Here is a 13173-nt window from a genome sequence, read left to right as displayed (position 1 = left end):
AGCTGGGCCCGTGAGCCATGGCCGCTGAGCCTGCGCGTCCGGAGTCTGTGCTCCGCAAGGGAGAGGCCAGAACAGTGAGAGGCCCGCTTACCACAAAAAAAAAAAAAAAAAAAAAAAAATCAATTGACCAGGGACTTCCCTGGTGGTCCCGTGGTTAAGAATCCACCTTCCAAACCACGGGACTTGGGTTCGATCCCTGGTCGGGGAACTAACATCCCACGTGCTGCAGGGCAACTGAGCCTGCACGCCACAACTAGAGAGAAGCCCATGCTCTGCCAGGAAGAGCATGCGTGCCGCAACTAAGACCCAACGCAGGCAAAAATAAATAAATAAAGAGTTGATATTAAGAAAAAAAGATTAATTGACCAGAAATGTAAGGGGTTTTATTTGGACTCTTGATTCTGTTCTACTGATCTATAAATCTATTCCTTTTGTTGTTGTTTCTTTTTTTATTTAAGAAATTCAGATATAATTTATACACAGTAATACACATCCTCTTGAGTGTACAGTTCTGTGAGTCCTGTTGTACGTCCACCCGAGATATACACATCTCCATTACCTCCTCATAAGCTCCTCTGCTGTCAACCCCTCTCCCTCCTCCCCAACTCCAGATCTGCTTTCTGTCCTTAGCATTCTGCCCCCTCCAGAAAGTCATATAAATGGAATCTTATAGCCCTCAGCCCTCCGAGTCTGAGTTGGCTTCCCCCTCCAACCTATCCTTCAACATCCAGAGTGATTTTTCCAAAATATAAATCTGCCTGCTCCTCTGTGCCTCTACTTCAGCCCAGATGGACCCTGCAGGGTCTGGCCTCTGCCCATAGTTCCTGCTGGTCTGGACAGACAGGATGGATGGCTCGTAAACCCGGTTTACAGAACAACCACCCAAGGGCTTGTCAGTACCACACATTCCTGGGTCTTGGCCCCAGAGACCGAGATTCAGTAGTTGGGGAGGGGCCCAGGGATCTGTTTTTTTATACAAGCCTAGGGAGATTTGGAGGCCGTGGTCACAGGCCACGCTTTGAGAAACAGAGCTGAGTACAAAGCCTTTCCCCACACCTTCCACACCTGCTCAGCTGCACCTGTGTGGCCTCCTCTCCTTCCTTCTCCACCCCACTCTGCCTACGCATGCTCTGTCCCGTTTAGTCAAGGGCTTTGACATTTGTTCCATCATCATGAAAGGTGCCCCCCCCCACTTCCCATCCACCAATCCAAATCTCTCTGCCCCATACAACTTCCCCTCTGCTCAACTGTCACTTCTACAGAGAAGTCTTCCCTAACTCCCTGGGTAAGCCATTCTCCCAGCATAGTTGTCTCCTGTCATTTCTTTCTTTCTTTTTTTTTAAGTTAATTAATTAATTTATTATTGGCTGCGTTGGGTCTTTGTTGCTGCGAACGGGCTTTCTCTAGTTGCGGCGAGCAGGGGCTACTCTTTGTTGCTGTGCGTGGGGTTCTCATTGCAGTGGTTTCTCTTGTTGCGGAGCACAGGCTCTACGTGCACAGGCTTCAGTAGTCGTGGCTCGTGGGCTCTAGAGCGCAGGCTCAGTAGTTGTGGCACGCAGGCTCAGTAGTTGTGGCTCGCGGGCTCTAGAGTGCAGGCTCAGTAGTTGTGGCGCACGGGCTTAGCTGCTCCACAGCACGGGGGATCTTCCCGGACCAGGGCTCGAACCCGTGTCTCCTGCATTGGAAGGCGGATTCTTAACGACTGTGCCACCAGGGAAGCCCTGTCCTGTCATTTCTTATTATTTGTGTGATTCTTTGATTAACACCAGTCTCCCTGATTGGGCTGCATGAAGATAAGGGTGGGGTCTGTTTTGTTGCTCACTGTATCCCCAGTGCCAAGCATGGGGTTGGCATATACTAGGTACTTGACAAATATTAGTTGAGTGGATGAAGGAATGATTGAGTGAGTTGTCTATGTTTTGCACAAGCTGTCTAGTGGCCCGGGTGACCCTGCCCCCTCCCCCACATCTTTGCTTAGTCTGCTCGTACTGGTTTTTCCAAGGAAAACACAGTTTGGAGAAAGTTGAGCCTGGAGCCACTCCTTCTTGGTCCCCCAGGGCAGACCTCTTATCACCCCTATGAATTGTTGGTTAACCCACTGTCACCCACTTGGGCTGGAAGGCGGCTGCTGCCTTTGATCTCAGCCTTCCAGGCCCGCTCTCCACCCTTGTGTTTGCCTAGTGCAGAAGGAGAGCGCTAAGGGGAGTCCCCTGGCACCTGGCCAGACCTTTCCCCAAATCACTCCTCCCGCTATGAGACCTTGCCTAACCCCTTCGATTTTAGAAGGGGAAGCTGAGACCCTGGACTTTGCTTAGAAGGGAAGATATATGCTGGGTGCCTCTGAGGGGCCAGGGTGCAGTCTGGGTGGCCAGACTGTGGCTGGAGGTCGAGGGGCAGGCCATGTTGCTGGACTCCCTCTGGCTGGCTTCCCTCTTTCGCAGAGTGCCCTTTGCTCCAGGGGGGTAGGACCCTGAGCAGCAGACAGGCCCCCTAAATTGGCCAATGAACAGACCAGGTCTGGGGAGGGGCATGGGGAAGAGTGGGCTGGGCCATTTTCCCTGACTTTCCAGGCCCCAGCCTCTCCCTCCCAGGTCATGAGGATACTAGATCTTCGCTCTCGAGGCAGTTCAGTTCGACTGTCTCTCCCCTGGCACCTGCTAACAAGGACAAAAACAATCCCAGCCAGCGTAGAGTGTCAGGGAGTCCCCGCCCCTCCTCCTGTGCTTCCTCCTCCCCTGCCCCTCCTTCAGGCCCCGCCCCCACCTGCCCAGGATAATTTGTTTCCTTGGGCCAGGAGCCTGGACAACAGAGCTCAGCCTGCCCCCACTTCTGCGTCCAGTCAGGACACCCTCATGCCACCTGTAGAGAGGAGGGAGCAGATTTGAAATCAAATCCAGGCATCTGATGTTCCTAGATAGAGCCGGACTTCGAACGCTGTGTCCTGCTACTCCTGCTGGGGCTCCTCCAGGTAAGGGGACCGAGATCGGTCCCAGACGACAAAGTGCTCCCACCCCGCAGCCGCACCAGGGCCCCAGGCTGTGCCAGTCTCAGGGCCAGGAGCTGGCTGGCCGGATGCCCAGGTGGACAGGACAGGCGGTCGCCTGGCTCCCCCTCCCCTTCCCCCCCTCAGTGATGTCAGGCCAAGGGCGGGGACAGGAGGGGGACAGGTAATTAAGGGCTTGGAGTCTCCCTCCCTAAACCGGTGGCCCCAGCCAGGTGTACCAACACCCAGGGTCCAGGTAAGGACCAGAGCGGGCATTTCATCTTGGGGTCGGGGAGCACCGGCAGATGCAGGATCAATAAGGAAAAAGATCTGGCCTCCTGCTGTGTTGCTCTAGCGGCCTCGCTTTCTCTTTCTCTCCAGTCTCCCATCCCGCCCCCTCCTCACCGTCTACCCCCAGTCTCTCCCTATGCTCACTTCCCGTTCTGCCTGGTCCTTCGTCCTTCTCCGCATCTCCCCCTCCCTAACCTCCCCTACCCCAGACACACTCAGGAACCAGCTGATGGGGTCGGGGAAGCAAGATACCAGATTCTCTCCCCGTGGAGACGTGGCTTTCCCGCTGAAACTAGCCCCTCCCCACATTCCCAGAAAGAGAGCTAGGAGAGGAGTCCGAATACCGAGGGAGCTGCCCCAAGTCTCTCCCTAGCTCAGTCTGACTTGACCCCAGTTTGAGTTCCCCCAAGTCTTTATTAAAGACAGACGTCTCCGCGGGGGCAGCGGGGCACCCACCAATTTGGAGGGCAGTAAAGGAGAGGGATTCTCTTAATTGCTAGAGCTCCGTCTCTCTGGATTGTATCCTGACTCAGGAACACAGGGTCCTGCCCTCGGGTGGGAAGGTGGGGGTGGGGCAGGCCCGGGGGACGTGGGGTGGTCTCTTCTGGCTTCAGAAAGAAGTGGTCTCAGCAGGCTGGAGGGCTAGATGTTGGGGGATCTGCAGCTCGGGGGGGCCTGGGAAGAGTGTGTGTGCGTGCGGGGCGGAGAGGGCTGCCTCGTCTGTCTGAATAGGCTGAGGAAAGACCCGGTCCGAGTCTGGGTCTCCCTGGCACGTTGGGGATGGAGAATGCACCTGCCCGCCATTGTCAGGCCTTGCAACCCCACTGCCCCTCAAGAATGCCCCCTTTTGGTCTGCCTGTCCTGGACTCTGCTCTCCCCTCTCCCCCTGATATCCTGCTGGGGAGGCCCCCCGTGAAGGCTAGCAGCCTGTAATGATTAACTCCACAGACACTCCAGCATTCTTCCCAAATTAAACTTTAAAAGAGCTGCCCCCCCGGACTCCCATTGGGCGTTTTTTCCCTAGTTAGGGAGTGGGCGGGGCCTCAGGGTCCATGGCCCTCCCCCCAGCTCCGGGTCATCTAGGGGTTTCCCGCCTCCTCACCTGGGCCCTCACCCTAAGGGCTCCCCCACGGGTAAAGCCTTTCCCCCCACACACACTAAAACCCGATGGGGGCGGGGCGTGGGGTCCTGGGCCAGGCCGGGGCCTTCCCGCCACCTCCCGGCGCTTCCAGCCCCTCCCCCTCCCCTGGGAGGTACCGAAGGTGGCCTTGTTTTCTACGGGCCTCTTACTGGGCCCTGCCACCCGCCAGCCAGGTGGGGCAGGATTCTGGAAGTAAACAAGGAGGCTGAAGGCCTGGAGGACGGGAAGGAGGGTGGGGCCGGAGCCGCCGGGGCCGGAGAGGCTGCTGGGGAAGCCACCGCTGGGATTCGCAGTAATGAGGGGACAGATTGATTTGGGGGGTCGATTTCTTCAAACCTTCCCAGGGCCCCAGTTTGAAAGCTTCAGCTCTCTTGGCGATGGGGGTGGAAGCTGCCCAAGCCGGGCAGCTAGGACCCCGTCTCTGCTCCCTTTTCTCTTTGGTCCCCACTGCCCCATGCCTGTCTTGCCTTAGAAGGGTCTGGAGAGCAGGGTGGAGGAATCTGAAGGCTAAACCCATCCTGAGTCAGCCTTCCTGCCCACAGAGGCCAGACTCTAGTCTGACTTAAATCTACCCTCTTCCCTTCCAAATGCTGCCCAGATTCCTCTTCCCTCTGGGATGGGGGAGGACCCAGTCCTCTGGGCCCCAGACCACCGCACTGTTGGTCTCTGGCTTCCTGGTGGAGGTAGCCCCTGCAGCCTCTCCCCTAGTCCTCCTCGGAACGAAGTCGCCAGGGCTGGCTGCCAGAGGTTAGACGGGTGCGAGTGGAGTGTTGATGTGTCGGTGTCTCTGGATGTTCGATGGTGGGTGTGTCTTCCCCTTCCTGGCAGGACCCCCCTGGCTCTCTCTCTCCTGGCCTTCCCCTGTCTGCCTGTCTGTGTCTGTCCTCTTGTGTGTCTTGACTTTCTACTCCTGTTCCTGAGCACACTTCTGGCCAGGACAGCCAGGAGAGTGTATTAATTAGAAGGACCCTCGTCCCCCAGGGGTGATGAGGATGAGCCCCATGGGCCAGCTGAGTCCTGGGTGCTAAGGGTGGGCAGCAGCAGCAGAATGAAAGTCTTGAGGGCCCCAGACAGGAGAGGGAGCACTGCATGTTTCTTTGGGTTACTTTGGGTGCACTAGGGGCACCCCTGAGAGGTCAGCTCCACTCCAGATGGGCTTCTGAATCCAGGCCAAGCCTTTCTTCTCTTCCTCCTGGGTGAGGGGGCTCCTGGGCTGGGTGGTGGCTACTGGGGCCTATTGCAGGTGCCACCTGTGCTGGAGGAGTTGGAGTTAGGCCAAGGGTGGGAGGAGGAGATGATGTCAGAGGAGCCTCAGCGCCCCCCTCCCCACATCCTCCTCCTCCCCCGTCCTGTTCCCGGCCCCTCCCCCATTCCTCCCAGGCCAGTAGGTTGGGGGGGGGGAGTGGAGGGGGTGGGTAGAGGCAGGGTTGTTTGTTTCTCCTAAGCCAGGAAGTTGTGCAGATGAGTCAAGGTTGAATGGAGAGCCCCAGGCAGTGCTGTCCCACCCCACCCTGACTCACCTGTCCCCCAGATCTCCTAATGCCCTCACTTAAGGGTTGGGGACCTGCCTCATCCTGGGGGGACGGGGGTCAATCCCAGGTACCTTAGGCACCGAACAGCACCGGCCCAGTGTCTGGAGAGCAAGTAGGGGGCTGAACTGTGAGTCTTCCCAGGTCCTCCCAGGTCTCAGCCCAGCCAAAAGGGTCTTGGTTCCTGTGGGGGAGGGGCCTGCAATGCCTCTACCCGCTAGTGGGCACCTTTGCCTCATCTCTTCTCTCCTTACTCGTCCTGGATGCCTGTGGGTGATAAGACACGGGTAAGACCCTGGCCTTGCCTGGGGTGGCCGGGCATCTTCAGACCAGTGGGTGGATAAGACAGGTGCACAGTAATTGGCGCAGAGGCCCCAGCACAGTGTGGAGAGGGAGCCCTTCAGTCTGAATGTGGAAAATCCAGGAAGGCTTCTCAGAGGAAGTGGCTCGGCATTGAGGCCTTAAGAAATTTAGGCAGGAGGAGGGGCCTGGGGAAGGCACACAAGGTTTGGGGGCTTCTAGGGTGAGGGCCCCCAGGCTAGCTTCCTCCCTCCCACAGCAGCTGAGCCCGCCTCCTGCCCTCCTGGCTCCTGTCCTTCCGCACCTCCTTCTCCCCTTCTGTGCATCACTCGGCACTTGGGAAGGCGTTGCCACAACAGGCTCTGACAGCAAAGCGCTGGAAAAAGCTGGGGCAGAGCCCAGAGGAGTGAATGCCCCACGTTCAGAAAGGGTGCACCGAGACGCTGAGCCCCAGACCGTCCGTGCGTCATGGAGTCTGTTGCCGCTGCCTGTCTTGTGGTGGGGAACCCTCACAGCTCTTCCCCTGGACAACCTGGGCCTAAGGAAGAGCACTGGACTTGGAGCCCAAACACCGGGTTCCACTCCCTGGCTCACCTGTGATGGGGCAACGATGCTTCCTTCTCAGGAACTCAGTGTCCCCTGTGTTAAAATGGGCACAATCTACCTTTCCTCAAAGGCTCCAGGGAATGCCAGTTAGGGGGGAGCAAGGAGGTGCTGTGTAAACTCTGGGGGGCACCTTGACAGCAGGGTGAAGTCAGGAGGTCTGGGTCCTCTTGGCCCCTCTCCCCAGGACGAGGGCACAGGAGCAGCTGTGTCAGCCCCCTCTTCTCCCTCAGATGTCATGGAGCTGGGTCTGTCTCCACCTCATCTCAGCAGCTCCCCAGAAGACCTGTACCTGGCCCCTGGGACCCCTCCTGGGACTCCCCCACCTCCCGATGTTCCTCTGTCTGGGGAGGTGAAGAGGTCCCAGCCTCTGCCCATTCCGACCAGCAGGTAAAATGGGGTGACGGCTGAGGGGGGCCGGGGGGGAGTGGTCAGCGCCGGGGTAACGCACAGAAGCTTGCAGTCAACTCCTCACTCCCCCCTCCTTCCCCCCACACCGCCCAGGAAACTTCTTCGACAGGAGGAGCTGCGGTCAACCTCTCTACCCTCCATCCCCAACCCCTTCCCCGAGCTCTGCAGTCCTCCTTCACAGACCCCCATTCTTGGGGGGCCCTCCAGTGCAAGGGGGCTGCTCCCTCGAGACACCAGCTGCCCCCATGTGAGTTGTCCTGGGAAGAAGAAGGCAGGGAGCGTGGGGTGCTATGGGACAGGGCTGGACACAGTGCTGCCCCGGAGGAGGTGGGGGGATTTGGTCAGGGATCCCTGAGGGTAGAGCAGACGGGGGACGGGAAAGAACCATCCTTTGCCCTTCCCCGAGTCTTCTGCCGTTCCTGGGGCACAGGTCATAAAGGTGTACAGTGAAGATGGGGCCTGCCGGTCAGTGGAGGTGGCAGCGGGCGCCACGGCTCGCTACGTGTGTGAGATGCTGGTGCAGCGATCTCATGCCCTGAGTGACGAGAACTGGGGGCTGGTGGAGGGCCACCCCCACCTAGCACTGGGTGAGTTGGGGTGCAGGGGGCTGCCTGGCCCGGGAGTCAATGCTTCACACCTTGGGCTAGGCCGGTGGCCCATCCGGGAGGCCTCGTTGGTCTCCACTGACCCCTGCTCTTTGCCCTTGACCCTAGAGCGGGTCTTGGAGGACCATGAGTCGGTGGCGGAAGTGCAGGCTGCCTGGCCCATCGGCGGAGACAGCCGCTTTCTCTTCCGGAAGAACTTTGCCAAGTACGAGCTGTTCAAGAACACCCCAGTGAGTGTGTGTGTGGGGGGGTCTGGGCACTGGGACACCCCGATCCCCACCCTGGACCCTCAGTCCCTGACTCCTGGCTCCTTTCTCCCCCAGCACTCCCTGTTCCCAGAAAAGATGGTCTCCAGCTGTCTGGACGCACACACGGGCATATCCCACGAAGACCTCATCCAGGTGAGGGGACACCCCCATTTCACGGCATGTCCATGACTCCGCAGGAATGCCCAGTGCTTCTTGGCCCTTAAGCCTGTGCCTTCCGTCTCGGGGGTGGAAAACCCAGCGCAGCCCTAAGTGACCGTGGACAAGTCACTTTCTCTGCCTGACCATCAGCGTCTTTGTTAAATGAAGACAATAAATGTATGTGATACACCTCCTGCCATAAAGGCAGGTCCTGGGAGGCCCTGTGTGTGTGTGTGTGTGTGTCTCTGTGTGTGTGTGTCTGTGTGTGTCTGTGTGTGTCTGTGTGTCTGTCCACCTCTAGGCCTCTCACCCTGCTCTCCTCTGGCCTCAGAACTTCCTGAACGCAGGCAGCTTCCCAGAGATCCAGGGCTTCCTGCAGCTACGGGGGTCAGGACGCAAGCTTTGGAAACGCTTCTTCTGCTTCCTACGCCGGTCTGGCCTCTATTACTCCACCAAGGGCACCTCCAAGGTGAGGTCTTGAGGGTGACAGCCCCAGCCCCTCAGATACCCCATCCCTGGTCCTTCTAGGAGCTGCCCCTTCTCTGTTGGAACTCCTGGACCTTCCCCCCTCTAGGCCCTGAGACCCACAGCTGCTCTTCTTTCCCTCCCAACTTACCTGCCTCAGGAGCTAGCAGTGGGAGAGGCAGTGAACTGAGTTCAAGTCCTGGCTCTACTTCTGTGTGCTGTGTGACTTGGGGCACCTCTCTGGGCCTGAATTCTCCCCAGCTGGCTTAGGGGGCAGTGGCGGGGGATGGGGTCCGCCTTTACCGAGTGTTGCTCCCTTGTGCTGTGCAGGACCCGAGGCACCTGCAGTATGTAGCGGATGTGAACGAGTCCAACGTGTACGTGGTGACCCAGGGCCGCAAGCTCTACGGAATGCCCACGGACTTCGGCTTCTGTATCAAGGTAAAGGGCCTGGCCTGGTCTGGGAGACAGCAGGAGCTTCTAAGCACCAGATCCTACCTGGGGCTTCTAAGCTCCCTCTGGGACCCCCAGACTCCTCTCCCTGCACCCTGCCCTGCCCCGCGGAGACGGGAGATGGGAGACGGGAGACGATCTCTGGTCCTAAAGGCAGATATAGGACCAGCCAGTTTCCTCTCCCCGCAGCCAAACAAGCTTCGAAATGGCCACAAGGGGCTTCGCATCTTCTGCAGTGAGGATGAACAGAGCCGCACCTGCTGGTTAGCCGCCTTCCGCCTCTTCAAGGTGAGGTCCTGGCACTGGCTTGGGGGGCTGGCCCAGCCCTGGGGATCCCTGGGGTGAGGGAGGAGTTATAGCTCTGCCCTCAGGAAGGCTCCAGAATGAGGGGGCATCACAACCTTGCTCTCTCAGAATCCTTGGTCCAAGGCTGGAGTCTCAGCTCTGGCTTCAGGAAAGGCCCTTATCCAGGGGCAGAGATGTAGCCCTGCTCTTGGGGAGCTCTGGTCTGGGTAGGGGGCGGTGCCGCCGCCCAGCTCCCAGCACCTGCTTGACCTCCGGCCTTCTTTCTCTCTCCACGTCCCAGTATGGGGTGCAGCTGTATAAGAATTATCAGCAGGCACTGTGCCGCCACCTGCGCCCACCCTGTGTGGGTTCCCCGCCCTTGGTGAGTGTGCCCAGGGGTGTTAGTGTGGGGAGACGGGGGAGGCACCCAGGCCCCGTGCTGGGGATACTTGGGTCCTGCTTTGACCCATCCCCCCACCCTGTCCAATCTGCAGAGGAGTGTCTCAGACAACACCCTGGTGGCCATGGACTTCTCTGGCCACGCCGGGCGTGTCATCGAGAACCCCCGGGAAGCTCTGAGTGCCGCCCTGGAGGAGGCCCAGGCCTGGAGGGTTTGTTCTGGGGACCTACTCTCCACATGGGTTTCCATGGAGTGGGAAGAGGAAAGCGAGGGGAGAGGGGAGGCCCCCAGCTGCGGAAAGAGGCTGTGTATTCTTCAGGGGCTGGTAATACCCCAGCCACGCCCTGACCCCCCGTGTCCCTCACTTGCTCTGCAGAAGAAGACGAACCACCGACTAAGCCTGCCCACCCCGAGCTCCGGCACGAGCCTCAGTGCAGGTGGGTGAGGGCCCGCCGTCCCCAGGAGTGGGGACTGCCATGGCTTCTCTGCACATTCCTCATGGGGGGTTAGAATGAGGGTCCCCGCCCTGGAGTGACCGCCCCTCTGCCTCTCCTCACCCCAGCCATCCACCGCACCCAACCCTGGTTCCACGGACGCATTTCCCGCGAGGAGAGCCAGCGGCTCATCGGGCAGCAGGGCCTGGTAGACGGGTAAGGGGCAGGGCTGGGCAGGGCAGCAGCGCCGGGGACAAGAGAGACGTGGGTCAAGGTGGCAGACGTGTGTCCTCGGGTAATATTGCCCTGTCTCCTGGCAGCGTGTTCCTCGTACGAGAGAGCCAGCGGAACCCGCAGGGCTTTGTCCTCTCGCTGTGCCATGTGCAGAAAGTCAAACATTACCTCATCATGCCGGTGAGTAGTCCCAGGTTCCTGCTGCAGTGGAGATGCAGGAGTCCCAGCAACCTGCCCTCCTCGCCAGGCCCCCTCCCCACGCTGGCCCCCAGTGTGCCTGGGGTCTCCCGCTCTTTCCTTCCTCCTGCTCAAGCTGTGGGGACCTCAGCCCTGACCCAGGAGGGAGCTCATTCCACCCCGAGCCCCTCCCTGACCTCCCACCCCCTATGGCCACACCCCAGAGCGAAGAGGAGGGGCGCCTGTACTTCAGCATGGACGAGGGCCAGACTCGCTTCACCGACCTGCTGCAGCTTGTGGAATTCCACCAGCTGAACCGCGGCATCCTGCCCTGCTTGCTGCGCCACTGCTGCACCCGTGTGGCCCTCTGACCACCACACAGGCAGGCCTGCGTCTCAGCCCACTCTGCGCTGCCCACCCACCTCTGCTCCTAGGGCGGACGCGGAGGGGGCAGAAAGTGGGGCCAGGGTCATCGTGAATGGCTGGGGGCTCCCCCACCCCGGTTTCCTCCTCTGCTCCTGGCCTCCCTCAGGCCGAAAATGCTCCCCGCCCGGTCCACCCTTAACTTCTCCTTAAGGGAAGGCGCTTGGGTGGGCATCTCCCCTTCATGGCGCTGCTCTGGGGCAGGGCATTATGGGAGAAATGGGGGCAGCCCCGGTGGTCTTTTGTTTGTTTGTGGGTTTTTTTGCGGTTATACGGGCCTCTCACTGTTGTGGCCTCTCCCATTGCGGAGCACAGGCTCCGAACGCGCAGGCTCAGAGGCCATGGCTCATGTGGGATCTTCCCGGACCGGGGCACGAACCCGTGTCCCCTGCATCGGCAGGCGGACTCTCAACCACTGCGCCACCAGGGAAGCCCAGCCCCGGTGGTCTTTACACTCCACACTTTGTACAGACTGAGAGGCCAGTTGATGTCTGTTTTATACTAGTGACAATAAAGATTATTTTTTGGTACTCACAGGGGTGAGTTCTGTCTGGCAAGGCACGGTTAGGTGGAGTAGAGAGGAGAGGTGGGCACCCGTCAAGGCCTTGAGAATGTGTCAGATGGATCGAGGCCACATGCTGGCCAAGCCTGGATGTTGCTTTTTTTTTTTTTGTATATCCCATCTCCCCACTAATCCCCCAGTCATTTCTTAGAAACCTGGATGTTTCTTGAGGTCCTCTTTTGGTCATCTGAGAGTTTCCGGTGCCCAGCATGGAGCCTGGCCCATAGTGGGTGCCCAAGGATTGCTTGTTAAATGAATGAATGGACAGGGGACTGTCATCCAGGTGAGGTTTCCTGACAGGACCTAAAGCTATGGAGGTCACTCTAACAGGGCCTGGGAGCTGGAGATGAGTCAGACAGCATCCGTGTCCTTGGCAAGTCCGGGGCTACCTGGCGAGATAAGGAGTCCTGAGAAACACACGATCTACCACCACCAAGTCACACAATGGCTCTGTTACCTTACCTCCAACAGGTCCCTGTGACGCACCCCCACCCCCCGCCCTGTCAACCCTCTCCGTCCTCCCCAACCCCAGGTCTGTTCCCTGTCCTTACAGTTGGTTCTACGCCCTCCAGAAAGTCCTATAAATGGAATCCCACAGCACTCAGCCCTCTGGGTCTGGCTTCCCTCTCCAGTCTGTCCTTCAGCATCCAGAGTGATCTTTCCAGAATATCACTCCGCCTGTTCCCCCGTGCCTCCACTTCAGCCCCGATGCACCCTGCAGGGTCTGGCCTCTGCCCACTGCCCATACCAGCCCATGTTTCTGTCGAAGAGTTTTATAGTTTCAGCTCTTACATGATGGGGGGGCTTTATAAGAAAGGTATTAGACCGGTAACACCTGAACTCCTGCTCCATCTTCAGATCGCAAAGAGAGAGACCCTCCCTCCACACGTGTGAACCTCAACGGGTCATTATTTTTGCCAAGAAATCAAGCTCCCTGAATCCAATGACTAGTTTATCGGAAATAAAAGGAACAGAGGAACACGTGAAATGACACATGGGGATACAATTACCAAAATCCAGATTGGGGAACTACAGAACAGATAACCCAGTTTCTTCTTCAACAACAAAAAATTACAAGAGAAAAGACGGGGTTTCAAGAAATTTAGACATCTATCAAGCAGATGTAATGTGTTGACCTATTTGATTCAAATCCAAACTAGAGAACTGGAAGAAGCATTTATGAGCAATTGGGGGAAATTTGAACTCTGATGAGATATTTGGTAATATTAAGGAACGATGGTTAACTTTTTAAGGGGTGATAGTGGTATTGTGGTTTTTTGTTTTTTTTTTAAGTCTATACGTTTAAGAGATTCATTCTGAAGTATTTATGGGTGAAATGATGTCTCAGCTTTGTTTTTTAAATAACCCAGAGGTTAGGGGAGAGAGTGTGAGTATAGTCATAGGTTGACCATGAGTTGACATTGAAGCTGGGTAATTATTCTTTAATTTTGTATAAGCTTGAAAATCTAG

The 13173-nt window shown here is 57.8% G+C and overlaps 1 protein-coding gene across 1 annotated transcript; it reads left to right on the top strand.

Moving 5' to 3' along the window:
- The first annotated feature begins 2595 nt into the window (after nt 1–2595).
- On the top strand, nt 2596–11642 carry GRB7 (growth factor receptor bound protein 7). The gene is made up of 15 exons (XM_082860969.1): nt 2596–2968; nt 7081–7237; nt 7352–7505; nt 7689–7845; nt 7972–8093; nt 8187–8264; nt 8602–8739; nt 9066–9176; nt 9378–9476; nt 9775–9855; nt 9968–10084; nt 10250–10310; nt 10436–10523; nt 10628–10721; nt 10943–11642. Exons 1-15 carry the CDS (start codon nt 2905–2907, stop codon nt 11087–11089), a joined length of 1668 nt encoding a protein of 555 aa, XP_082717095.1. The 5' UTR covers nt 2596–2904; the 3' UTR covers nt 11090–11642.
- The last annotated feature ends 1531 nt before the right edge of the window (nt 11643–13173 follow it).

The sequence above is a fragment of the Leucopleurus acutus genome (genome assembly GCF_964270905.1).
Source record: "Leucopleurus acutus genome assembly, chromosome: 19".
In the NCBI taxonomy this organism is placed as follows: Eukaryota; Metazoa; Chordata; class Mammalia; order Artiodactyla; family Delphinidae; genus Leucopleurus; species Leucopleurus acutus.
Note: the sequence above shows the minus strand (reverse complement) of the source record. Positions and strands in the feature narration are given on the sequence as shown.